Raw genomic sequence first — 27239 nt, 5'->3', positions numbered from 1 at the left:
TCTTGGCCAGAGCATCCCTTTGTGCAATCTGGCACAGTTACCTCAAAACCTGCTCTGGTCTGCCAGAGCATCTAGCCCTTCGTGAGCGAGCATCAGCCTCAGAGGCTTCCCTCGTGTTGGATTTTGCGATGGGGAAATTGGCTTGGGCCAGGCATCGAGCGCAAGCCCAACACTACTGCAAGTCCTACCTGAGCCCGGAGCAAAAGCAGGGGACCCCTGCCCGCAGTCATGCACCCCAGCACGTTATCCTTCTTGCATCCCACCTCTGCTACATGATGCTGCCACCCAGTTTCCTTCCCAGTCCCTCCACGCCCACCCACCAATTGTCTCTTCTTGGACATGGCTTAGAAGCTGTTTGGGATGGGAGCCATGCTGCTGGACTTGCGGAGCAAGGCATAGTACAGTCCCAAACCAAGCTCTGGGCTCCAAGACACAATGGTAGCACTAGAAGTGTACAGTGCAGCTGGGTCCAACAAAAGGTACCACTGCTCCCCACCGCTCTTCCGCGGTCTTGAGGTGGAAATTGAAAGAGCCCTGAATACGTAACAGGTGGCTCCAGGCGAGCACAAGATGATGGTTTCTGAGGAAGGACTTGCACCAGCACATCTGGGGAAACCGCAAGTGGTGTTTACGGTGTCCCAGCCTACAGCCCATCTTATGTTTCACAAGTGGGCACGTGTTATTCCAGCACAGACCGCAGTGGGTGCCTTACACCCACCTCCCCCCCACCAGGCACCTCACCCACAGGGAGTGAGTCTTCCTCATGCTCCAAGGGAGCACCAATGACTGGAACAGGATTAAACCCTATGGGGGACACCATGATGGTCCTCAGCAGAAGCAGGCAAAGGCTGGGGGTGAACGCTGGTGATGCACCCACAAGGCACCATCCCTACCTCCATGTGACCAAGCATCCGTGAAGAGCTTACAGGAGTTGGGGACTTCATTGCACTTCGGATCCTGATGCAACCTCAAAAACCTCAGTCTACAGCCACCTCTGCTCAAACCACAGCCACGTGCTTTGATGCCTGCAAAGGACATGCAGAAGGGCGCAGGCAGGACAAGCATCCCGCCAACACGGTTGGGGCACAGAGCACAGCCATAGAGTGGACGCTCACAGCTTAAACAGCTCGGAATGCAGGGCCTCCCTTAATCCCAACATATAACCACAAAGTTTCAGCTGGGTCTCCCACCTCAGAGCACCTTTTGGGTGCTGGAAGTTGCATGTTTGCTGTGCACCTACTGCTCTTTGGGACAAAGGCTGTAACTGCTTACCCTGGAGGGACGCGGGGGGCAGCTCCAAGTCCCACAAGAGCTGGACACTTAATTTCTTTAGGGAAGCTTCCTTGGAAAGGCAGAGTTGCTCACACCAAAACAGCTAGTAATCCTGCAGACAGAACAACCTCCTGGCAGAAGGGAGCTGCCGTCAACTCACCCCAGCTCAGGGCCTCACATCTTAACTGTGCCCTGACTGCACTCATGCTTGGGAAGGTCTCATCATTACCAGAAAAAGGCAGAGCCACAAAAAAAAAAAAAAAAAAAAAAAAAGGTTGATCTGCTTTGATACCCCTGCAGGGAGGACAGCTTTGCACCCACCTCCTAGGGAGACTCGGCCTTCAGCTGCCTGGATCTCCAGGCATCCCCTTCGTAAGTACCTACATCCTCTGGTACTTTGGGTACCACAGACACCCCGTGAAGACTGGTGCCTCCCTGCCTGCACCCCTTGGCAAGGCTGAGCCAGAGCACAGCCTGCTGCAGGGAAGAAGATGGGAGTTAATGTTCACCCTTCACAGGGGGCAAGGTGAACAAATCAATCACGGCCCTCACACACTTCCACAGCCTCTGAGGTGCTGTCCCAAACACAAACTCAAAGTGAAGGCAGGTGAGGGCGCAGATGCTCAGCCTCCCCTGCTGCAATATTGACCTCATTTGACCAAGACAGATGCTCCTTTTTTCGTCCTGGTTCTCCCCAACACCACCCACCCCCACGAGAAAGCTGGATAGCAAAGCCAGTGGGGAAATGCTCCACCAGGCAATAATGGGAGAAGGACAAGAGTATGCCTTTGAGCAGGGCCTTAAATAACTGCCCCCCATCCCATGACCTTGGAGCATCACAGCCCAGGTCAGAGAGCTAAAGGCACCAGGTCAGCGCTGTGGCAGATGAGCAGGGCTCCCTGGAATGAAGGCTCTACAAGTGATGCCCTTTTCCTCCCTCCATTGCATTACAGCATTTTGGCTCACTCCTGCCCTGCCTCAGAGATGAAGCCAGGCAGTTAACAGAGCAGGAGAGAGGTGACAGCAGAGGCTTAACACAGAACCACCCACCACAAGGAAGATCAGGGCAGGAGCAATTCAGAGATGCCTGGCTCTCCCCAGCTCACTGCAACCAAAACCCACATTGCAAGAGAAATACAAAATATAGCATTTTAATTGCAGGAAGATAAAAAATTACCAAAAAAATTAATAAACCTCAGGCATAAAATAAATAGGCAGCTTAGTAGCACACAGAGATTTGTGGTCCTGGTTTGCATCAGCTGCAAGGCATAAACCCCATGCCCAAGCAGCACCCCAGTGCTGCGTGCACACACAAAGCATATTAATGAGGATTTACACATGGATGCCACTGCCTGGTCACGCTTGGGCAAGATCAACACATGCGTTTAGAAGGGTGAAGCCAAACTATTCACTGTGCTACAATCTTTAATTTTAAAGATATATTTATATAAACTCTGTCTCTGGTTAGGAAAAATTAAGATTCCTACATCCTTATAGTCAATATTTATACATATCATCTCTGCATTGGTTTCCAAATCTCAAAATACTTTATTACAGATAAACACATAAACCTCCTAGCAAAAATAAAGAGGAATTTGAGAGAGTATGCCTTCCAAGGAGAACTTTATCTTCCAGCAGCAGGACTCTGGCAGGAAAGTCAATTTTTGGAAAGAATTTCCTACATTTGAACATTTTAAGGCTTTTCCAAGAGTCACCTCCTACCAAATTGCTATTCTCAGCAAGGTCCAAGTTGCAGGCTGCTGAGGCAGGTCATTACAGCTATTTATTTTTGATTCTGCTTGACTGGCCATTAACACAGACAACACAAAGCAAAGCCAGCCCTGACCTTCCCACACAGCTCAGATGCTCCCTCCTCCCCCTGCCATTAGCAACAGACAACAGTACTGGGACCACCCTGCTTGGTACAAAATGTCATTTTTATCAGTGAAGTGTTTGCACTGTGGATGCTGAGCATCCAACCTACTTTCTATTCACAATTTTTACTGCTGTATTTACACATACTCTGGACCACAAACAGCAAAGAACAAAACCCATCTTTCCAAAAGGGGCATTTAGGCACTAACGGGACCAAACTGGGTCTAGATCAACCCAAACCACCACACTATGTCTGCACAGAGGGAGGCTCAGACAGCAATCTGTTGGTTTTCTCTGAAGAGCGGCCGCTGATGCGTTGCACAGATCTCCTGGAAGATCCTGTACACCTGGTCATGCTGTGTCTCATCAGCTATGGGGAGCATGGGGCTGCTGCTGCAGGTCTTGCCAGCCTCCTCCACCACCTGCCTGACACACAGCTGCTCCACCTACATGAAAAGAGAAGTCATGAAGACACTGAATGAACAGGAACCTCCTTGGGAATCTCCCACTGCTGCCATCCACACCCACCAGCCCAGGCATCAGGGCATGGGGTGGGAGACATAGCAGAGCAGCTGGGTCCAGACCCAGGTGGCCAGGTCCAGCCAGCCCAACAGGTCCAAATCCACATGCCACCTTGCCACAAGCAACTCTAGGAGCTCTTGTGACTACTTCTTTTCTCCTTCTCCCAGCAGAGCTACAGGGAGGTGAGGTCAGGCTGGGGGACATCCCAGCACACGCAGAGTGATCGCCAAGGCAAGAAGAGGTGACCAGGTCAGAGTTGTGCAGGGAGGCACAGAACTTGTAAAATCCCCTCCAGGACCTCACAGACTTGGTGGGTCTCTGCTTGCACAAGGGTGGATGCAACACACTCCCTGTGCTCTCCATGCCATGCCCCTGCTGCCTTGCTGGCCCACGGAGGTCCACGAGGTGCAGGCTCCAGGAACACCTTATGCACTCCCCCAAGGCTCTGAGACTCCAGAATTCCTTTGGCTTCTCCAGGGAAAAGTTTCTGGCCAGAGCCATGGGGACTGCCCCTCTCATCCCATGCCCTCCTTCACAGTCCTGAAGGTTTCCCCAACCCCACTGCTGTCCACCACGGTTTTTCACCACATTTGTTGGCTGTTCAGCTTGAGGCTGTCCCTTAACTATCTCAGGGATTTATTCCCCCATTTCTCCCAGGGGAGGGCAGAGGTCCCAGTGCCAAGAGGCAGAACGGGAAGAGAACAGATTTCCCACCAATTTAGAAAAACTTTTGCCATTTGGGAGCTTTGTTCACAAGCACGATCCACCCAGATCAAGGAGTCTGACAAGTGATAGCCCAAGCACCCCTTGGAGGCTGCAGATAAGCCAGTACTCATGCCACACCTGCCACCGCACCAGGTCAGGCCCCCAAATGACCTGCAGCTCTGGGGCTTGAAGCTAGAGGTCTACTTGTAAAGGTTGGGGGGGGGGGGGGGGGGGGGGGGGGCGGGCAGGGAAGGCAATATGGTCCAGAGAAGGTTGGAAATTCAGCAGCAGAGCTCCAAAGGGCAGCCCTCCGTACCTGGACAAGGATGAGCTTACACCGCAGCGGCACTGCATCCGGGAACTCCTCTCCGAAGCACAGTATGACTCTGCTGTCTGGGAAGCGGCCCTGGTTGTTGTAGTACTGCTGCAGCTCTACAAGGAGAGGGGAACAGTTGGAAGGTGCATGCCACCAGCTGCCAGCCTTTGCTACACAGCTTTGGGATGAAGCACCCTGCCATGGAAGAAAGCTCTGGGCTCAGGAGAAGCCAGCTTTGCTGTGCAGAGCCTCCAACTGGGAGGCATTTGCTAAGTGACACATAACATCAGGTTACTCCTTCCTACATCTGGTAGGATCAGCTACTCATCCAGAGCACTTGAGTAACCCAGCAGGGACGGGCAGTGATGACTCCAAAGAGGGCTCTACCCTTTCAGTCTCACCAAGTGGATGAGGAGAAAGACAGGAATGCTTCTACAAACCTTTGAAGAATAAGTCTGTGTCAAATATCTTCACCACCTCATCCCGGTCCAGTTTGTTGGGCCTGTCCTTGTAGATCATGGTGTTCCCACTCCAGAAGACCCTGCCCTGGCACAGCCTCTTGATGAAGATGCCCTCCTTGCTGCTGTGCAGCAGGACACCCCTCTCCAGGTGCCCAAAGAGCTTCTTGGTGATCTGCTTCTGGCGGTCATTCTGAATGGCATCAGCTGAGGGGAACCGTACATGCTCCAAGGCATCTGGGGCGTAGAGCTTCTCTCCGTGGCTGGAGGGCTGGCTGAGCGAGATGCGGCAGCCCTCGGTGCACGAGGTGGTGATGTGGCCCACCAGCCTCCCGCCGTAGTAGAAGCTGATCACCATCTGGGAGTAACCTGGGAGATGATGGGCATATACATCACCCATCAGGAGGGGACAAATCCTGCCTGCTCTTCACTGCAGTGCCCAAACCCCATGAGAGCAGCAAAATTTCCTGGGAGCAAGTTTCACTTGACGAAGGAGCCCTGCTTGCTAGAGGACATCTCCTCCAGCACTCAGCCTGGTAGCAGCGCTGATCAGCAAGCGAGAGCTCCCAATACTGAACCCCTTCCTCCCACCTTTGCTCCACAGAGGTGGAGCAGATCTCCCTACACCAAAGGCACAGCTGACTCCAGCATCCCAGGGCAGCCCCCCATGCCAGGGCCATGGCCACAGGACTCCAGGCAGGATGCATCCCTGCTCAGCATGCAAACCCTGTGGATACTCAGGGGGATGCAGCACCACCCAAATGCAGAACAAAGCCTCCTACCAAGGCAGGGAGCAGCATCACAGCCACCTTCTGCCACTGCACACACAAGGTCACACCCCAGAGAGGCATTTGATGGCCCCAGCCCACAGCCAAGCAGGGAAGCTGCCTTACCCGAACGATGCTGCTCATAGCTGGAGTATCCGTTCATCAGGGGCAATGCTGTGAGTGGAAAGAAAGCAGAGCTGAGCCTATGTGCCCAGCTCCCAAATCCCAATCCCCACCCCCCACTTCACTACCCCCTGGTTCTCTGTCCCAGGCACATCAGGCTGGGATCTAATCTTGTGCAAGGTACACCGTTGGGTGCCTAGTACCAAGCTCAGTGTTCATAATTAATACTTTAAGCACCCTTAATTAGGAAGACAGAACACAACTGTTTTCCATTATGCATCATAGAATCATTTAGGTTGGAAAAGACCTTTAAGATCAAGTCCAACCATCATCATGGCACAAGAAGTTTTTCTGCCTCAGACAGAAGTCTTAGTCCCATCAAACACCACAGTCAGCTACTTACCTGGGCTGGGCTGCTGCACCCACCAGTCAGGTATTGGGGGGTTTCTGCAAGTCTCCTGGGGGGGCGAGGGGCTTCTCTTGATGATGCCCAGGTATTCATCTACACAGGGAGGCTGTGCGAGACCAGACACTGAGATCAGAACAGGTTTGATGCCTTGGGCAGCCGCTGTCCTGCACCAAGACACCTGCAGCACTCAGAGGGTCCAAACAGATTGCCAGCGGGATGACAGGTGGGTTTTTTTCTATTGTTAGAAAGATCAAATTTGGCATTCCCCAGGCCATACACTCAAATAATACCAAATAACTAAGCAGAAGCAGCCCGATGGAACATAGCCGAGAACGGGAACAGGGCTGTGAAACAGCTTCTGTCTCCCAGCAAAAGTCTCACCCACCCAGATGCAAATTGAGTGCATTAGCCATTCATCCCAGCCACCTCCCAGCACTGGCTCACATAAATGAGCGGCAAAACTCAGCACTGCTCACCAGGCTGATCCCCAGAGCTTTGCAGATTGAATTTTAGGAAGGCAAAACTTTATCAGGCAACTTGATGCCATCAGTCCACCTCCGGCCAAGGTGACCTGCAGCCACAGTGAGGGCTTACCTCTTTAATGAGGTCATCTATGGCAGAGGAACTGCAGTCCATCTCCGTGACTTCATTCAGGCTGTTCCCATTGGCAACGCCGGCTTTGCCTGGAAAGAGAGGTTGGGATGCAGTGAGGAACACACACACCCCAGCCACAGCTCACCTCACCACTGGGTTTAGGAAAGCCTTCACCCCATGACAGTTATGAAACTGAGAACCCCAGCACAGCAGAGCCACATAACAGCACCTCCGGGAGGCTCACAGCCCCCTCCAGCTCCACCCAGAGCTGCTTTTTGGGACCAAAACCAGTTTACAACCCATTGGCCCAGTGCATGGTGACCAGCAACAAGGCTGATCAAATATCTGGCTGGTAGCAGAGACAGAGCTAGAGCAGAGGATAGAGTTGGGGTTTTTTCTGAGCACCCCAGAGACCAGGGCTGCTGCTGCTTCTCTTTTTTCCACCAGCCACCCCAAGCACAGTCATGCTGTCGGTGGGAACCTGCAGTGCCATTTGCATAGCAGCAAGCCCCTCCGTGTGAATGTGGCTGGAGGAGACCAAGATGCTAAAGGCAGATTTCCTGACAGTAAGATTATTTTTTTCACAAGTTTTTTACTTTTTTAAAAAGGAAAAAGCACACATACTCCTAACCACAAATAGAGATATACTTAGCACAACCTGCACCACACCGGACATCACAGCAGCAACTGCTCTCTGTGAAATTGCTGCCACTCTAATCACTACTGGCAAGAAAGAAGGGATTTATTGCAGCTCCCTGCCACACACCCAGGGCAGGCATTAGGAAGACAAGGGGCTGGGGCTCAAGCAAACACACACACCCACAAGGGGGGGAAGAATTTTGGATCTGCCCCTACAACATCCTTACAGGATGGATGCTTACACAATGCCAGAGTTATCCCCTATTTACTAAGCAACTGTTAAGAGGGCAGAAAAAAAGCCTGTCCTTCCTCCTCCCCTCCCTGCCAGCACAGGGACACTGGGGACATCATTTGCAAAGCTGGACAAGCAAAGCCTCACAGCACAAGACTGGCCAGGAAGCTCCGCTCAGATGTAGGTCAGCAGCGCAAGTCTATGGTTACCCAAGGGACTGACCCACACCAGGGGTCAGCCTGCTATCAGGGCACTTACATTTCTGTTCCTCCTCTGGCACAATCCTGTAGACCTTGTAGGGCTCAGAGATGTCCAGCTGGGACCTGTCTGTCACCTCCTCAAAATCAGGACTCTTGTTCAAAGCACAGCGCAGCCGTGTCTTCCACGTGGCCGGCTCCGCTTTGTCACCCTCTTTGAACTTGCCTTTGAAAACAGCCCAGGCCTAGAACAAAATTAAAAAAAAAAAAATCACCTCCACATGAGCTCTGCAAACCCTCTCAGCCCCAGGGGCAAAGGAGCTGGGGCTGCAGAGAACATTTGGCATCTTGCTCCCCCCACCTCTCTGCCCTCTGCACCCTGTCAACCATCCCCTGCGTATGTGCTGTTTTGCTCCTAGACTGCAGACACATGCACAGCCACCGCACACAGGGACAGGGATTTGGGTGTAGCAGCAGCACCTGCCCCAGCGATGCACCCAGGTGCAGGAAGGGCTGCAGCACCTAGGTTTTAAAAAGCAGAAGTCAAGATTATAATACATGGCTTCACTCCTGCACCAACAGGTTAAGAGCTGCTGGGGATGGGAGGAATCACTACTGAAGCAACGGTGTTACCAATGACCTGGCAACGACTCAAAAAAATGAAAATAAACCTATTTTTCAGCTCCTGACTAATAAAGGAAAGCTGGTTTCTTTTTAAGATCAGAACCTCATTTGTGCTTTTGGTGGGAGAATACATTTTACCACTGAATGGAGACACTATTTTATAGATATTCATATATTTTCAGATGGCTGAATTTAGTGCCATCCTCACATATCAGTGCTCCTGAGCCAGCTGCTAACCAGTTGTCACTGCCCTGAAAGCAAACTCACTCACCAGGACAAATATTTGGAAGTGGGGGCAGAGGGAAGGGAATTCCTGGGGAAGAGCCTGACCTTTCTGGTTCAGGATGGAATTTTCCACTTTTTCCCCAAAACTGGAAATCCCCCACCCCCTTCAGTGAAATCCAAAACTTCCTTCCCTCCTGCAAAGTCTTTTTGGTTCTTTGCTAAATCCAGCCTCTTATGAAGAACAGTCTGATAAGAAGTTGAGAGCAGCTCAAAAGGAACACATCCAGCTCCTTCTCATGTCAGACCAGGATTCAAATACGCTGAAAACTAACCTAAAACCGGTACCAACATTTGGCATAAAGGAACAAATACCCTCAGAAGAGCCCGAGAGGCCGATTTGCAGGAGATGCTTCAGTGTGCAGAGTTGGAGATGCAAAGCCCACAGACAGCACAGACATCTCCCGCCAGCAGGACTGTCAGCATGGTAAAACACAGCATCACAGAGCCCAGGAACCATCAAGAAGAGACATTAGTATCTGTCCCTACCTTGAAAATAGAAGCATCCACCTCCTGGTTGTAATCCTGCTTCCCAGCATGTTTCCATGGGATGCGGAACATTGTTTTCTCCTCATTCTCCCAGATGAGCCCAGGGTACAGCTCACTGTCAATCTGCTCAATCAGCCACTGCCGGAGCCGCCGCCCGCCGTTGCGGTCACACATCCTGGATGGAGCAAGAGGTCCAAGTCCCATTAGCTCCCCCAGCACCATCCCAGCACAACTGGGGTACAATGGATTGTGCTGTGCCCTGGTTTGCCACGCACACAGCCAGCAGTGGCACCACCTGCAGAGACAAGTTTTGGCAGCTCTGCAAATGTGCCAACATCTGTATGTTAAAATAACCCCCTGCTTCTTTTAGAATGAAAAAAAATCAGGCAATTTCATCTGAACTACTGCAAGTTCTTCCCCCAGCTCTATCAAAGCTCTGCTCATAGAAACAGGCTGACTTGGTGTGCTGCTTACTCCCTTTTTTGCTGCAGGATAAGTCACATCGGAAGCAGAGAGACAGGAAATAAAGCTCCTGGTTGTGCTGTCACCTGAGCAAGTGACACCAGACAGGTCATCCCTGACCAGACACCCATTAGGATCCGTGGGAGCCAGATGCCCCAGCTGGTTTTGGCCCAAGGCTCAGCCCCGGAGGAGACAGCAGCCCCTCTCACCAGGCACTGCCTAGCCCAGGGAGCAGGTGTCAGTTCAGGGCAGCACCCAGCATCCCCGCAGGATAGGGCCTCACAACCAGCCCTCCTGAACAGATGTCAGGACAGAGCAAGGTAAAGTCTAGCCACCCTTCCTGGGGACAGCAGGTCATGTTTAGCCAGAACTACAAGGTGATTTCATGGAGGACCCATGAGAGAGCTTCGGCCTCCTGGAGGCCAGATGCCAGGCTCAACCCTTGCAGCATCCCCCGGCAGCTCCACTCCCAGGGACTTCAGGAGTTGGTGGCCTGGCAGAAGTGAGCAGCAGCCCCAGGATCAGCCCTCCGGGCCTTTTGGGCTCATGGCTCTCCTCCAAATTTTACAGGACTGCCTCTCCCTCATTCTGCTTTTTTATTTACTGTCCCCAGACCTCTGGCTTTAGGCCATGCCTGGGGAAGAAAACAAGGATGCTCCCAACACAGCCAGAGACCTGGCAGTCCTTGCTGTCACAGGCTCACACCAGCTCAGTGCCACCAACTTCTGTCCCTTCTCTGTTGCTGTGCAGTAGGGCACACTGACTCCCCGGCCACCCGCAGCACAGCCTCCGGCCTTCGGACGGCGGTAGCCACCACCGCCAGCCAAAGCGATGCCAAGGGCACAGCTGCACATCCCAGTTGCCCCTCCAGAGCAGGATGCCACAGCCCACCCCCGGAGGGACAGGGCACACCCAGCCTCTGCTGGCTTGCACCAGTCACACCAAGATGAAGAACCTCAGAGAGGCTCGCTGAAATGGGCCTCCCTCCTAACCCAGCCCATTTTCTAGAAGGCTTGTCCCCTCCCCACCACTGCCAGAGGCCAGGGCTCCGTCCCACCTCCAGGCAGGGCTAAGCAGCCCCTCCAGCTGACAGCACGATGCAGCACAGGGCCAAGGAGCCCTCGCCACACAGCCAGCTACGCCCTGACCCTGCACCAGGAAGGACAAGAGGGCAGAGCCCCGGGCCGGCCGAGGCAGCACCGCCCCATCACCATACAGGCCGTGCCGTACCCTCCCCACCCCAGCTCCGAGCCGCCACCGAGCCGAGCCGAGCCCACCCCGGGCTACTGCCCGCGGCAAGGCGCGCAGCAGCCCCCGCGACGCCAGCCCTGCTCAGCATGAAGCGGGCTCAGCCCTCTCGCCCCCGCAACGCACGGGGCCGTGGGTCCCGGGGTGAGCTCGTCCCGCTCCCACGTCCCCCAGGTCACGCACCGCCAGAGACAGCACATCCCCTACCTGCCCTCCGCGCCGCCACTCGCGCCGCCCTCCGCGCTCCGCCCTTTATAGAGGGCCCGGGGGCGGGTCCTCTACTGTCCTCCTCCCCCATACCCGTCGCGCCCAATGGGGAGCCGTCTTAATCTCTGGCTGCCCAATGGAGAGTCGCCCAGTGGGGCGCGCGCGCCCAGCAGCGCTTTCTCTGAAGCTCGAGCCTTTCCGGGAAATCAGCTGGTGCGGAGTAAGCGGAGCGTGGGGCGGAGCGTGGGGCGGGGCGTGGGGCGGGACGGGGGGCGGGGCGTGGGGCGTGGGGCGGGGCGTGGGGCGTGTCTGCCCTGTTCCAGCGCACCGGGTGATGCCCCATGTCCCTCTGTTCCCGTGTCCCGGCTCTCGTGTCCCTCTGTCCCGTCCGTCTGCAGCCCCAGGTGCCCTCTCGGGCCATCCCCGGGCTGAGCTCAGCCTCCCCATGATCGGGCCATCCCCAGATGAGTCTCCCCAGTCCCATATCGATCCATGCCCAGTCCCAGACCAGTCTCCCCAGTCCAACACCAGTCTTTCCATTCCCTGATCAGTTCATCCCCAGTTGGAGATCGGTCCCTCCCCGGTCCCAGATCAGTCCATCGCCTGTCCCAGACCAATCTCCCCCGTCCCAGATAGGTTCATCTCACATCCCAGATCAGTTCATCCCACATCCCCCCAGACCAGCCCATCCCCAGTCCCAGACCAGTTTCCCCAGTCCTAGACCAGTCCATCCCCATGCAGCTCCCAGTTCCCTCCCAGACCAGCCACAGGTCCCAGATCAGTCCCTTGCCTGCTGCCCCCAGCAGAGCCCACCGCCCCCCAGCTGGGACCAGTGCCCTGGCCGTGCCCAGCCAGTGCAACCCAGCCCAGACATAACCAGCCAGGGCCGCTGGCCATAGCAAAGTGTGAAGGACCATCAGCAGCCCAATTTCAGAGGATTTTTTTGGGATTACCAGATTACACACACATTTCTTGGAAGAAAACCATAATTACTCCCATGTGGGTAATACAGAGAAATGGGAAATGTATAGACCTGCACAGATGGTATAATAAAAATAATGATCTAAGGTACACAACCTCTACTGTAATTTCTAATAACTGCTGTAATAACCCTTGCTTTTAAACACCCAACTGATCCTAACCAGATCCCCCGCTGTGAGATCTGGGGAGAGCCAGAAACATCTTTTGCAATCAGATATGGTCAGGAAGGTTATTTCTGTTTTTTTGCCAAGAAACAAGTTAAGCCTTGCAGGGGGAGTTCGCATTTCCATCCCCTGTGACACCAGTCCTGCCTCCCCACACTGGATAGAGACACACACACACCCCCCTTAAAAATTTGTTTCTTTTTTTAAAGTTCTGGCAAATTCAGGATATTTTAAAGGGGCTTCATATAATCATGCCTCTCCATCCCCTCTGTAGCTCAATGAGCTGGAGATTAATTGTGACCTTGCTGCCAGTGGGGTTAGTACCTCACCTCCGGCTTTGTTTTGACTCTGCGACTTCATGGGCAGCCTGGAAAGGCAAAATCTCAATTCCCTGGGGTGAGGGGCGTCCCAGTGGGAGGAGGATAAAATAATAATCCCTGTAAAATGGTATTTGCGGCCACTCATGGTGCCGGCCACGGTGGGCTGGGAGAGAGATACCCTGCAGCCCTGCCAGTGGCTGGCAAGGGAGAATGCAAAAAACTCCCTGGGGCAGGCAGCAGGGATGGGAATTTCTTGTAAACTATTTCTCTGTGTGCAAGCAACACCCTGGGAAGCTCACTCACACTTGGGCAGAGCGAGCTTCCCCACGCTGGAGGCACACCGGGCTTTTGGGGAGGGCTGATGCAGTGCAGGAGAGCTGAGCAGCGAAGCATGCAGTGCTCTTCACCGTGCGGAAAGAAGTGGAAATCAGCCCGGTTTTACCTGCTGCAGGGCTTGCCTTCCAGTGCCCAGAAGTCCTAAAGCCACTACAGGTCCCACTGATGTATCCCAGAGCAGAAAAATATATATATTCACCTGGGACACCCTATAAATTCAGAGGAAATTGGGCTTAGGAGATGATATTAGGGCAACAATTGCTGCTGTGATGCCAGGTGTGAGTGGTGCTGCAGCCTATGAGGACCATCCCTTGTGACTCCCAAAATCAGGGGGATTTTTCCAGGGGTAACAACTGCTCTGGTGCTGCAGTTCCTTGGGGAACATTAGAATTCCAGGATGGCCAGCCGTAGGATGGGAAGGGGCATGGCCATCCAGGCTGGCGCATGGGACGGTATGGCAGCGCTCCGCGGAGGTTATCACACCTACTGGCAATCTAATCTCTGCTTATCACATATCGCTGATGACTTCCTATTAACACCAGAAGCCAACTTTCTTCTCTTTTTTCCTGTGCGCAAGTTCCATTTTTCTGCTTCCTAAAATGATAACAGAGGCATTAATTTCAATATCGACCCAGTCTGCTCTACTTCCCTCCAGTCATCTCCATCAACAGCATTTGTGGTCCTCAATACCATTAATTGCTCAGGGTGCTTTCTCACGCAGAGTGTGCTGCAGGCACAAACCGCGGCATGCCTCCAAGTAGAATAACAGCCAAAGGGACCCTTTTCTCACCTAAAAAGACAGGGAAAAGCCCCCCTAATTTTTTTCCCAGAATCCTATCCATTATGGCTAAACATCGAGTCTTTAAAACTTAATTTTGCTGGTGGTTCTCATCAAGAAAATAGGAAACAGACACAGCAGCGAAGTGGTCATGTCAGTCCATCCCTCCGTTCCCACCAGGAACACAGCAAATCAGGACCAGCCATCCTCATGGTTTTAATCACTGCCCCTTTATTAGGAGCTGGGTGAGTCACCCTCAGCGCTGTCACACTTGGAGCACCCAGAAATTTCCATTAAGAGAATTCCTAGAAACATTTTAAATGCCTTCTTTTTTTTTTTTTTCTTAGAACAGGTTGCAGAACAGATATTTTTGAGAAGCCAAGCAAGGTATTTATACTAAAAGGCCAAGCTGGCGTGGAAGAGGTGAAGGTTTAAATGTAGCAGGGCTGTGACAATGTATTGGGGACCTCCTTGCAGGGCAGATGTGGGGAGTCCTGGCAAAGTAAGCCCATGCTTTGGCAACACATATGTCAATTTGGGATGAAAAAAGCAGCACAGTCATGGTCTTTCGATATTAAAAAGGCTGTTGGAGAGGGACAGCATTAAATTGGTCTGTGGGTCAACCAAGTCCAATCAAGCAATTGGCTTCTTTTGCAATCAGGGACATTCAGACTGGGCAGCAGGGGAAACCCAAAACAGCTCCGGGGATGGAGGTGGTGGGGACAGGCAGCCTCTGGCACCGCTGGATTTCCCCCCTCCCTGGTGGGGGTGCATTAAGAAAAATGCCAGACAGATATCTGCCGAGGACAGACAGGACCAGGAAAGTCCAAGCACAGCAAGGGGCATCTGCAGCCCCTCTCCCCATCCTGCAGGGTGACAGCTGGGGCTCCAGCAAGCAGGACTTACTGGGATGAGTGGTAGGAGCATGCCCAGCAATACCAAACACCTTACAAAAAGGATGGAAGGCATGGAATCAGGAATGTGAAACCTGCGGGTGCAAAGCATCCAGAGAGGAACCGAGCATCATGACACCCATGCCCTGGAACCCATCCTTCCCTCCTCGGGGCAGGCTGCATCAGCCCCGGGCTTCACTGCAAAGCAGAAGACAATGTGGCCTCTCCCCATCTCATCCCGCCCCGGCTTTCCAAGGTCTGCACTGGCATCCCCATGCCCTGTGGGAGGAGCGCCTGGGTACTGTGCTGTGGGAGAGGGACAGGGCTTGCTGCTGCTCTGAGTGATAGAAAAGTGGGTCCCATCCACTGGGGAATGAGGGAACAGGACAGAACAAGAGTCTGGCATCAATTAACTGCCTTGCCCAGAGGCATACACGGAGCCAGCAGTCAAGGGAAGGGTCTGCAAGTCCTGATCCCCTCCACTCCAACACTCAAGCCTACGGCCGAGGCCGATGCTGGCTGCTTTCTGCCCTACACATGAACCCCCGCAGGCACTTGGCAAAGGGAAGACTGAGTTTTCCAAGCCCCAGGGCCAATGTCTGCCTGCGAGCAGCCAGCTGCTTATCTGTTCATCCGTCTGCTTCTGCCAGTGCCACCTGCATGGTAGGGGAGCGGGTAGGTGGGAGCTGGAGACTGGAGCCAGGAGCGATCCCTGCTCCCCAGCTGCTGCTCCTTCTGCCCCTGCTCCTGCCCAGCCAACAAGTGCTGCAGCTCTTCCTGGTCCTTGAACGGGTTCCTGCCATAGTCGTGGTGGATCCAGGCACGGTACTGCCAGGACAAAGCCAAAAGAGGTTGTCAGGGTCAGTGGGGGCTGAGACACCCCCAGCTTGAAAGCGGGGGCTTGCAACAGCTCTGGTGGAAAGCAATGAGCCGAGCAGGGGCAATACCCGCCGCCTCCCAGCCGCAGCCTCAGACGAGGCTGGGGGATCCCCAGCCACAAGCAAGCCCAGCCCAGCAAGCAGAAAGGTCCCAGTTTTGCAGGAACTCACATGCCACGCAACACAACCGCATCGTACCAGAGATGCGCTGGTTGCCCCCTGGCCACGTGCTCCCTGCATCCCCAGCCTGGCACAGACGGACCCAGAGAGCTGGCAGCATCCTCAGCTTCTCACGCCAGCTGCAGCCAGCACGGGCAGCTTTATTTACTTTTCATTGCCAAGAAGCTGCTGCTGTTCCTTGTATGCCCAAATTCCTGGAAGAAAAGCTTCCCCACGCTTGCCCCCCACCGTGGCACTGCAGGGACTGGCTGGACTTGCTGCCACAAGCTGCACGGCCAAGTCAGCTCTTGCATGCTGAGGCAGGTTTGTTTGCAGAGCGTTTTGCTCGCTGCTGGGCAGTTAGGGGGTGCCTCTTGTCTCCCCCCTCCATTGCTACAGCCAGCTGCAAAGGCTGCTCTGGCAGCAGGAGTGTGGCAGTGGCCGGGGGCCAGCTGGCAGCAGGCTGTGGTCTGGAGGTGGCTTGGAAGCAAGATACGGTCCATAGAAATGCTTCCCGCTACTGCTGGGATGAGAAACAGCCAGACAGGCTCAGCCTGCGGTGCCTGAGAGCGTGGGCAGGGATGGGCAGCTCTGCCAGGACCTCCTGTGCCAGCTGCCAGCTGCTGGCGGGGAGCAGGCAGGGCTTTGCCGTCTTCCTAAGTAGCTGGGAACCAGCTGCTCCGGCAAGCAGGACTTACTGGGATGAGAGGTAGGAGCATGCCCAGCAATACCAAACACCTTACAAAAAGGATGGAAGGCATGGAATTGGGAATGTGAAATCTGTGGGGGCAAAGAGTCCAGAGAGTGACCGAGCTTCAGAGCCCTGGCACAGAGTAGCCCTGGGACAGGCACGGAGGGCACCCAGAGAACCAGAGAGAGAGGGCAGCAGCCCCCACGAGCTGCCCAGCCTCAGCACCCCAGGACAAGATGCTCCTGCAGTGCTTCTGCAGGGGTGCTGCAGCAGCACCCTGCGGCCAGGAGTCACCAAGTTCATGGCAAAGGTGCAGGATGCGGGATGCTGGATGGCCAGCTCAGCCCTGTCCTGCCAGGGTCAGTGCAGGGACCATGAGCCACAAGAGGAGAAAAGCCTGAGACTAGCCCTGGTAGCATCCCTGACATCTGCAGCCACGGAAGGTCAGCTGGAAGAGAGGGGATTTCCACTGGGAATGTCTGGATTTCCCAATTCCGCCCTCTCAGACAGTGGGACTCACCAGGGCTGCTACACACTTGTGGCCTGCAGGCATGAAGACCACTTTTTCAGGATGGACTCCAAGAGCCACACCTGGTCTCCCTGCTAGAAAACAACCCCTGGGAAGTGAATCCTAAAGGATTTGGGACAGGATCTGGGTTAAGCATCCGTGCCAGCTGCTCACGGGGGGAGCATCCCTCCCATGCAAACAATCCAGAGGGATGAAGCTCCATGGGGACAGCAGTCTGGGCACGGAGGCTCAGCACCCACCACCCAACCTCTGAGCTGGCTCCCACCAGCCAGTGAAGGAGGGAAGGAGCCGGCAGGAGGCTGGGGGAAGCACCCTGCTGCTGCTGCCAGGCGTTTCCTTTTAAAGCCAGAGCAAGAAGTGGTTACAGCTCATTTCCTCCAGCACTGACCACTAACCCACTGCCCTCCTCCTCTCTCCTGGGGCCACGAGCACCCATCCCACCTGGGACAGCATCAGATGGGGGAAAGGGAGCCTGGCCGCAGCGTGTCAGCATCATGGGGGACCCTGGGGAGGTGGGGGTGGCTCCATCACCCAAATGCCCATCTGTGTCCTCTCTCACATCTACACTGTCTTGTCTGTGCTCACTTACTTCCTTTTCTAACCTTACCCATCATCCTGCTGCTGCTTTTGTTCCCTTCCTTCCTTCTTTATCCATCTAGCCCCGATAAGCACCATTTACCAGCTCAAAACCACAGCTGCACACTCCAGGCGTCCTTCCTGCAGCAAGTGGCAGGCTGGCCCGTCCCAGAGAGCATCTTCCCCATTTCTACCTCCCAGGGTCCTGTCTAAGGTCCCTGCTCTGGATCGAGGAAATTGAGGCACTGAGGGATGCTTGCCCGAAGCCCTAGGCAGGAGGTCCCCAGGAAGTCCCCAGAAGGACTGACCTGCTCCTCGCAGGTTTTAACCAACAAGAAAAGAGGCTTTTCCTCCTGAGCAGCCTGCCCAGCCCTTATCCATGTCTGTTCCCAAGCACTGCATTTCCAGATTGCTGCCTGCTGGGATGACAGCTGGGTTAATGGGGAAATTTAACCTCTTTTCTGCCCTCAGCAAGAGCTGAAGCTCAGGTCATGATACCCTTGCTCCTGCATTGTACCTACACACATAGAAAACCACCCCAAAGCCACAAACGGTGTGACCTCCCGCAGCCAAGGTAAGCAAGCTAACTGCTGCATGCAAGGCACAGGACCCATGCGGCATCGGGTCCCATGGGCTCCCGGCCATGCAGGTGAATGCCTACAGCACCCACTGCCCCATGGGACCCCCCGCCATCTGCCTGCCTGACCTGCCTGTGCTGCCCATGCTGCCTCTCCTTCTTGCAAAGGTAGAGGGTGCAGGGGTGAGCTGGGAGCAGCGTGTTGACATCTGGGTTGGAGCATCCATCCCAGCTCTTCCCCGTCTTCAAATGCAGCTGCGGGTGAGTAATGACAGAGTGCTCCCTGCTCCAGCACCCAGCCTTCATCCCCAGCGCTGTGCTAGCAGCAGTCCGCCCACGAGGGCCATCCGCAGCTTCCCTCCCTGATGCTGCGATTGCAGGGAATGCAGGGTGTTTCAAGTAAAGCACAGCTCTTGCTAAATCCCGCAGCTCAGAAAAACATGCAAACACCTCTGCCCTTGGCTCTGCCTTTGGTATTTTCGGGGAAATGCTTGCAAAGCTGCCAGCAAGACTTCGAGGTGATGAAAAAGCTGCATCTAAAGGAAAGTGAGGGAAGACTAGCATCTGCTGAGCCCAGCCTGGATATGGGGAAGCAGGAGGAATAGCTTGGATGGAGCGGGGAGGCACAGCAAACCCCACACCATGGTCTGTGCTGAGATGCACCCAGAGCGTGGGAAGGACTGGGGAGAGCTGGCTGGGCCAGGGGAAGCCCCGCAGGGAATCTCCAGCACCATGGGTGTTTTGTAATCCCCTGAACCATTTTCTGCGCTCCTCTGCGGGTGTTTTTGCAAGTCAGTGATAATAGGGCAGGGCTGCATCCCTCACCCCTCACGTGACAGCGCCTGCTCACTCCCACCAGCACCCAGGGAAGGGAACTCAGTGGCAGGGAAGAGGCTGACATTTGGACCAATGTCACATGCTGTCCCTGTCTCTCTCCTGGGAGGGGAGAAATCCCCTTGAACCACTGTGTGACCAGAGGGACCACGGGGTCTCCACTGCTGTATGCTGTGGGGCCGCTGCATGATGCTCATGGCTGCAGCGGATGGGGGTCTTCGCCTCCAGGGATGGGATGAAGTTTAGGGGTGACATGGGCTGTGAGATGCCTTGTACACGTCAAGCTTTGGGTTACTCTTTCCTTGCAGAGGTCCACCTGTGGCCCGTGTGCCCTGCTGGGGCAGTTTTGGACCACAGTCCTTTGTTGTGGAGCAGGAGGAGCAGGGTCCTGTGTGAGAGGCTGGAGGGCAGCCAGGGAACTGGGCGGGAGCTGTGCTTTTAAAGGCTTTTCCCTTTGCTTTCGAAGGCTTTCCGGGTCAAAAGTGCAGCTCTGATCTCTGCAGCTAATGTTCTCCTGATTAAACATGCCATTGTCACTCCCAGCTGCCAGCACCCAGCTCAGCTCAGCTCCAACATCATCCCTGCCTTGCACGGGACAGAACCCACCCAGCCAGGGCTTCTGCCCTCCTAAAACCTGCTACTTCATATCATTTTGGGGAGGAAAGAGGAGAATTACTCCTTCAACACTTGCTCCTGTTTCTCATCTGCCTCTTAAAGCAGAGGACTTGCTGTCAGAGGAAGCCCTGCCAGATCCAAGCATACCCAGACATCCTGAAGCCGGTTGCAAGAGCCTTCCTCCCTCTCCTCTCCCTCTTTCTACCTCCAGCTCCCACTGCGCTGCATTCCCAGGAACCATCACAGCCACCTTCCTGGGACTCCCAGGAGACTTGCTGGTCACACATCCCTCCCCCTGTGTTCTAACTGAACTCTCAAGAGAAGCACTGGGATTTTAAAGAGCTTTTTTAAGTGCACTAGCATAATGTCTAGGCACTTCTTTTTTTTTTTTTTTTTCAATTTTCATTTTTTTGTATGCAAAACCTAAAATCCCCAGGTAATAAATAGCATGCACAAAGGCCAACTCGAGCAAGCAGCTGGCCCCTGCAGATAGCTGCATGCAAAAGAGCCGTGCCTGCTTGCAAACACATATATAAGGGGACGTCTGCAAGGGACATACCTCCTGCAGCAAGGTCACCTCATACTCCTGCAGCTGCTGCTGGAAGCCAAAGTTGGGGCTGACGTAGGACCGTACAGCCTTGGTGGCAGCCAGGCAGCCCTCCCAGCCGAGCTCAGTCACTGTCATGAGGTAAGCCACCAGGATGGTGGTGCTGCGGGAGACCCCAGCCAGGCTGGCATAGCACGAGGGAGCAGCGTCAGGGAGAGGTATCCTCTCCATGGAGGCTGGTGCAGCCCCACAGCAAGGGACACCCATGGGATGCATCTTCCCATGGGCACCCCCTCTTGCTGGGGTGCTAGCAGGGTTCCCCAGCCATGTGTTGGAGCAGGTAAGGAGCCACATGGACAGGGAGCCACTGCTAGTGGCTCTGGGCAGGTGGCTTACCCCTGTTCCCTCCTGTAGCCTGTCCCACCTCTTGGGATGCTCAGGTTTCCAATGCATGGACCACCCATCCCCATAGGTTTTGGCAGTGGAGACCCTCCCCTGTCACCCTCCTGCTTGTCTCCTTATCTTCCTTCCCACCACAAGTGACGTTTGACATCGAGGCCACTCTTTGGGAAGCCCATCCCCACCTCCCAGAGCACCAGTGCAAACCAGGGGCGGAGGCAGTTATGGCAGCTCTCACCAGTGGACGAGGCAGCCTCCCCCACTGAGCCGGCATTCATGGATGAACTTGATGCACTCCTTAAAATGCTGCAGCCTGCAAGGAGAGAGGCAGGGAGGTGAGGATGGAAGGGATGCCCACCCCTGCAAGGCTCCAGGCCACCCTGGCAGCAGTAGTCGTGTCCCCCCACAAGGACTTCCCACCACCCTGGGACCACCAGCATGGGGTGGGAGCAGAGATCCTTCCTCTGCCAGGCAAAGGCAGAGGGACCGATCTGTCAGGAAGGAAATGACCTGGGAGGCTTTCCAGGGGATTTTTTGCTTCCCAAGGAATCAGGAACAGGGTGAAACCATCAGCCAAACCAGCTCAAGGAGGACCCCAGGGAGGCAGCCTCCAGGGAAAGGTGTCACCTCACACTCAAAGGACGTGCATGGACCCACATCAGAGGCTGTCCTGAGCCATTGGCTCACCTCTAATTCCCAAACAATGCTAAAAACACCCGGTTCCCTCCAAGGGAAAGATGCCAGTGGGGAAGAAGTCAGGAAGAAGGTGACTGTTTTGCCTGCAGGTCCCAAAACGGTGCAAATTCCTTCCCTTCTTAACCCCAAGCAGCTCCTGCGGGCCCTTCCCACCAAGGGAGGGCAAAGAGAGGTGGCGATGCCCCAGAGATAGAGATGCCAGCAACAGCACAGGCTTGTCCCCTGATAGCTGCCTGCATTCCTGAAAGCATAACCAGCAACTGCCAGCAAGGTGGAGGGAGCACATTAACCCAAACCTGCGAGTTCTGCAGCAAAATGGGGCAGGTCAGGGAGCCAGGACTTTCTGGCTGCTCAGCTGCAACACGCTACGGTGCTTCTCTGCTTCTGACCTGGATGCTCAGCAATGTGAGCAGCACCCATCTTTTTGAAGGCATGGAGATGTAGAAAACAGGATAAATTACTCCATATGTACTGGTGGAAGAGAGGTGGGTGTTTGTGGGAGGGTTATGCAGGCTCCGGTGAGACACATCCCTCTTGCTTATCACGGCATGGGATGCTGGGAGCTGCTGCTGATCCCTCCTGAAGACAGCAGGCATCTCCAGGAGCCCATGCCAGGCCAGGTATTTGGCGTGTCCACACACGTTTGCAATAAACGCTGCACACCCCTGCTCCCCCCTGCAGCCACACTGAGCCCTGGGACAGTTTTGAGGCAGAAAACCTGATTCTGGGTAACTTGGGCTGCTGGTGGACTCCCTGCCCTGACTGTCCAGCACACAGCCCCAGATTTTTTGGGTGGAGAAGAGGGTCCCTTCGGTGCTGGAGCCATCGGTGCCTCTGGTGTCAGTGCCGGACTTCCTCTGCCTCCACGTGACGGGGTGGGCAAGCGCCCACACAGCCTTCCTGATTTCTCAGAAGCCAAGGCATGAGCTACCACAGAGTTATTCCCCCCGTTCCTCACTCCCAGTGGGGCTCAGAGCTGGCTTCCCTGCAGGGGTAAGGCAGAACCCCCCCAAAACCTCTTCCCTCCCTGCTAGCCCATCACAGGGGATGCTCTTCACCCTGCCCTGCAAGGCTGGGCTCAGAAGCCTTCTAAGAAACCAGCCGAGGGCTTATTCAAAAATAGCAGGGAGTTCTGCTGCCCAAGAAGAGGAGGAGGGATGGGGGAGTCTCTGAAGCTGTGGTCATACTAAAAATATTGAGCTTCTCAGCCCTGAAAGGAGATGTCAGTCCATCACTCCTCGTGGGCTGCACATATGCCTCCTCTGACCACTGTAGCAAACAGAGCATTGCTGGGGGCGGGGGGGGTGGGCTTCCCCTACCTACGGCTTGTCTCCGGGCATTTCACCTCAACCTACTTATCTTTACAGAGCAGGCAGCATCCCCCAGAGCCTGCACAGGTCCAAGCTCTCCAGATCCCAGTCCTCTACTTCAGCCCCTTGGCTAGGACCGGCAGGGATACATCACCTTGCTTGCAGGGACCTGATGCTGTTGCCTCCAGCTCCCTTGACACACTTGGTGCCAGCCTCCAGCCCTCCCTGTCTGTGCAGCATCACTCTCCCAACCCATCCCAGAGGGACAGAGGTGAGTATTTCAGCCACCCCATCCATCCTCACCCACTCCACGGACGTTTTTACCCCAGGCAGCCAGTCAGAGGAAAGCTCTCCCCACGCATTTCCAGCCTCGAAGCAGGGGGCTGGGACATGGAGCCTGGTAATGCTGATAGCCACTGAGTTCCTGAGTCACAAGCACCTCCTTTGCAGGACACTAAATCCACCAGGATTGTGAAATTCAAGGCATAAATTGACAAGCAGAAAGTAGTTCCTTGAATAAGTCTTCCTTCTGACAGCCAGTCGTCTTTTTTTTTTTTCCTTTTTTTTTTTCCTTTTGGTTGGCATGCCACAAATGCAAAGAAATGAGAAGAGAAAAAATAACAGCCAATAAACCCAGTTCTTGCTGAAGCAAGGTTTTCTTGTAAAGCTTCTCTTTCCGCTCAGTCGGAGCATGAGCAAGCAGAATCACACCGCTGGGCATGGCTGCTCCCAAGGATGCTGGAAAACCAGCGCCTTCACCAATGGGGCTCAGTCCAGTCACTTTGCATTAAGCTTTGATCCTTTTTAAGATCTGACTGGAGAAAAATCCCTTGCAGTCGCCCACTTTCTGGTTGCAATGGATGGTTTATGGGTGTCCATCACCCAAAGCAGTAGCAGGGTGATGTCACCCCCCGGTGCCAGTAACACCTGCACCCAGCACCCCCTAACACCAAGTGCCATGAAAGCCTGGGACTCCCTTGCAGCACCTCTCACCAGCTCCATCCTGAGAGCATCATTAAGACTTATGAGTATCCATGCTTTGTATGGGAGAAAAAAATACTGATTTAAATAAATACATTATTTCGCTTTCCAAGGAAAATATCTGAAAGACCAACACAAATCACTGTCTTCCTAATGCTCCAGTTTTCAACCCTGCTGAACAAAATAATTCTGAAATTTGATGGAAAATTAAATTTACTGACTGCAAACACACACAGAAACAGATTTTAAGCTCTACAAATGTTATTTGCAGTCAGAGAATGAACATCAGCTTCTGCCAAGCTCAGCAATGACACGAAGTTTTTGCAGCACAAATGGACCTTTCATGCTGCAGAATCTGAGCTTTTATTGACCGATAACTACCAACACGCGATGCTGGAAGGCAAAGGGATGGCAAACAACTTACAGGTTTTGACTGGATGAATCTGAGGCCGAGATACAGAGATAGGTCATGTCCTGCAATATAAAGATGGTTGCAGTAACAAGATACCTCCGAAAAACACAAAATCCGTTTTTCTCTTTTCCCTCTGCCCAGCTGACCCGTAGGTGAGGGGAAAGGCACAATCCACTTTCGGGTACCATCACCCCATTCCCTGTGGGTAGGGAGAACCATGCTGCATTGCATCCATCCCATCCTGGGCTATTGCCCTCATTTCAGCCCGGAGGAGAGGCCAGACTGTGAGAAACAGCTATGATGCTCAGAAGCCCCCCCAAAACTGAGCCACCCCTTTCCCAGGGCCCCAGCCAGCGAGCCCCATCAGGAAGACATGTATGAACATGCACTGATGAAGTCACTCTCATTAATGACTTATTTCCTCCCAGTCCTTTTAATACACAATAAATCATCCTGCCACATGTTGGCGTGGGTCAGATTCCTTTAAAACGCCGCTTCCTCGATCCTCCCTGTTCTGAGTTAAAATTAGATCCTTTTCATCTGAGTTTTTTGGGGTTTTTTTCTTTCTTAGAAAAATGGGTGGAAATCCTGCCAGCCAGAGCTGAAACATTGAAGCACCAGGGATTGCTCCATCTCCATCAGCTCCCTGTGGCATCGGTGCCCAAAGGTCCTCCCTGGGCAACCCAGCCTCACAGGCCAACCTTGCTTCCCTCCAGCCTGGGGCAAATCGGGAGGCTGGAAAAAGCTGACTATTTAAGGAGAGAAGGGACAGAGCAAGATGGGCACAGGGATATTTCTGCACTGGAAAGACCTGTGTTGCAAGGATGAGCACGGGCAGGCTTTCCCGTGCATCACCTCTTCATCCCATCCATCCTCCCCAGCCCTGTCTCCCACACTCGCCCCTGCCACCCACAGCCTCTTGCAGGATGGGGACAAGGTGTTGCAGCAATGTGCCACTTGCTGGCTCTCCATGATGTCCCAGGCAGCTGCCCCCCGCCCAGAAAAGCTGCCAGAGAGGCCAGGGTGCACGGGTGGAAACGGAGCCAGCGGGTTCCTCATCCACATGACCAGCCAAACCACAGCTCCCCGGCACGCAGGGGATGGAGAGTGCAGGTGGGAGCTCAGTGGGTGGAAGGGGACCACGCACCAGGCGGGGGCACAGGGACCAGCAAGCAAACACTGGCAGCGGGATGAGCTGTGATGGGCTGCGGCTTCCTAAAACCTGGCTGCACCACACCATGCCTGGTGCCAACCCAACCTCCCCGCAGCAAGGAGAGCCACCGTGCTGGCAAAGCCACCGTGCCAACCAGTGGAGCAGCTGAAGTGACCCCCGTCCTCCCCAAATGCTGAGTCGCATGTCAGTCCCGCATTAACAGCCAGGCTCCCAGTGGCTTCCCCCTCCCCACGGGACTGGATGCCCCCATCCCACCTCAGGGAGCTGGGCCATGCATGGGAACTGTGCTGGGGTTTGCGGTTCCTGACCCAGAGCCGTGATTGACACATTGCTCAACCCACCATGCCTTTCCGGTTCCCTTTTTCGCCAGCTCCGTGGCTTGCTCCGTGTTGTAAGCTCACCGTGTGGTTTGCTACCCGTCTGGCCGTGCCCCGAGCCCCGCCAGCCTCAGCTGCTGCCCCTTTGCCAGCCACCAGCCGTTTCTCCGCACCAATTTTATGCGGCCTCCTTCCTTCTCTCTCTCCCCCCTCCACATTACCCAACCCCTTAGCGGGGAAAAGGCTTGAGCTGGTGGGTCGCTGGGGCTCCTTCCCCACTGTGGCCCCAGAGGATGAGGGGTCCCAGCAGGCCCCTTCACCTTCTGCAGCATCCCAGGATGGGAGAGCTGGCAGCAGGTCTGACACGGGGATGACAAGTTGCACGTGGCCATGAGATGGGCAGCATGACCCGAGCGTCCCCGCACACGGACCCTGCATGGAGCTGCTCCTCCTGCTGCAGGCTTTGGCCCTGCTCCCGGTGCAGGCAGGATTAGTGCACGAAAGCCTTGGCTGGTACCTCTGACATCAACCCGTTGGGCAGCTCCCTCCTGCCTCAGTTTCCCCATCCACAGGGGAGGGGTCCGCAGCGCTCCGGGGTCTGGGGGCACCGGGTGGGCAAAGCCAGGGTGTCCCGGGCCCCCCGTCCGGGAGCGGGAGGGGTGCTGCGGACCCCCTGTGCCCCCGGTGCCGGTCGGGGCTGGATGCAGCCCCAGTGCTGCCATCCGCGGGCCGCCGCCGCCCTCTCGCGGTTCTCCCCGCGGCAGCATCGGGCACCCCCCGCGCTGCGGCTGCAGCGCTGCCCCCCGGAAAGCACCCAGTGGGTGCCCGTGCCCCCCGAAGCACGCCGCTCCCCCCCTCCCCGCAAGCCAGCGCTCAGCCCCTTTGGGCGCAACGCAGCATTGCACCCAGCAGATCAGTGCGACCCCAGCATCGCTTCCCCCCTCTCTGCCCCATGCCAGGGGAAGACTGCGTGTGTCCCGTCTGCACCTTCGCAGCCCCTGCTCCCCCCGGGTGGTCCCCCAGGCCCCCCACCGCGCCACTCACCTCCAGCACTGGCCTGGCACTGCTGTGGACAGAGAGGATGTGCGTCACCCCGTTCCTCAGGAGGCTTTCACGGTCCTCAGAGTCTGGAAGCAGGAGCGGCACATCAGTCACCTGCCCTCCTGGGAGAGCTGCTGGACCAAGCACCCACCAGCAACCCACATCCATCCCCCCCCCCGGCGCCTTGACCCCCATGCCAGCCCTTCCCACTGCCTCTCCCCATGCATGACACAGGGTAGGAGACCGGGCATGGCGATGCACCTGCCTCAAAGCAAAATCCCCCTCGGGTGCGCTGGGTATTCACCAGGCTCCTAAAGCCATCCCCATGGTCAGAAATGATAGTGCCAGCTTGGAAAAGGCTGGTGTGTCCTTGTTGTTGGGAGATGAACCAAGCTTCGCTCCCCACGGGGCCAGAGGTCCCAGCCAGAAAGCCAGGCGTTGGCCCACTGTAAATATTGTCTCAGCAAACACAGGAGAGGTTCTCAGTCATGCCAGGGGTTCCCATCTGGCATGGCTGGTGATCCTGCGCAGGGTCACTTGCATCTGGGATGTGGCTTTTGGGGGGCTTTGGATCTGTGGAAGATGCTGAGGTCCGCAGCTGGGAGCAGGC

At 55.1% G+C, this 27239-nt stretch overlaps 2 protein-coding genes across 2 annotated transcripts; both read right to left on the bottom strand.

The window, feature by feature from the left end:
• Window positions 1-2407: 2407 nt before the first annotated feature.
• Window positions 2408-10291, bottom strand: IRF8 (interferon regulatory factor 8). Its single transcript, XM_037409268.1, has 8 exons — window positions 9505-10291; window positions 8171-8354; window positions 7042-7130; window positions 6442-6553; window positions 6042-6089; window positions 5131-5517; window positions 4691-4806; window positions 2408-3593 (listed from the first exon to the last, which is right to left on the bottom strand). Exons 1-8 carry the CDS (start codon window positions 9724-9726, stop codon window positions 3417-3419), a joined length of 1335 nt encoding a protein of 444 aa, XP_037265165.1. The 5' UTR covers window positions 9727-10291; the 3' UTR covers window positions 2408-3416.
• Window positions 10292-14328: 4037 nt separating this feature from the next.
• LOC119157885 (dual specificity protein phosphatase 22-A-like) lies at window positions 14329-26797 on the bottom strand. Its single transcript, XM_037409265.1, has 5 exons — window positions 26633-26797; window positions 24110-24159; window positions 20937-21011; window positions 20312-20483; window positions 14329-15721 (listed from the first exon to the last, which is right to left on the bottom strand). The coding sequence occupies exons 1-5, from the start codon at window positions 26795-26797 to the stop codon at window positions 15515-15517; spliced, it is 669 nt and encodes a 222-aa protein (XP_037265162.1). The 3' UTR covers window positions 14329-15514.
• Window positions 26798-27239: the final 442 nt, after the last annotated feature.

This window comes from Falco rusticolus, chromosome 15 (assembly GCF_015220075.1).
Source record: "Falco rusticolus isolate bFalRus1 chromosome 15, bFalRus1.pri, whole genome shotgun sequence".
NCBI lineage: Eukaryota > Metazoa > Chordata > Aves > Falconiformes > Falconidae > Falco > Falco rusticolus.
The sequence above is the reverse complement of the archived record's forward strand: the minus strand, read 5'-3'. Positions and strand labels throughout refer to the sequence as shown.

What these genes read in the sequence shown, in the direction of transcription:
- IRF8 (XM_037409268.1), bottom strand. Translation starts at nt 9,726, where the DNA reads ATGGTGCTGGGGGAGCTAATGGGACTTGGACCTCTTGCTCCATCCAGG. An exon ending in GCCAGAGGAGGAACAGAAAT is followed by an intron (nt 7,131 to 8,170) that starts GTAAGTGCCCTG and finishes CTCTCTTTCCAG; the next exon opens with GCAAAGCCGGCGTTGCCAAT. An exon ending in CTATGAGCAGCATCGTTCGG is followed by an intron (nt 5,518 to 6,041) that starts GTAAGGCAGCTT and finishes ATCATCTCCCAG; the next exon opens with GTTACTCCCAGATGGTGATC.
- LOC119157885 (XM_037409265.1), bottom strand. Translation starts at nt 26,797, where the DNA reads ATGGATGTGGGTTGCTGGTGGGTGCTTGGTCCAGCAGCTCTCCCAGGA. An exon ending in GATTCATCCAGTCAAAACCT is followed by an intron (nt 21,012 to 24,109) that starts GTAAGTTGTTTG and finishes CTCTCCTTGCAG; the next exon opens with GCTGCAGCATTTTAAGGAGT. An exon ending in AGGTGACCTTGCTGCAGGAG is followed by an intron (nt 15,722 to 20,311) that starts GTATGTCCCTTG and finishes TTGTCCTGGCAG; the next exon opens with TACCGTGCCTGGATCCACCA.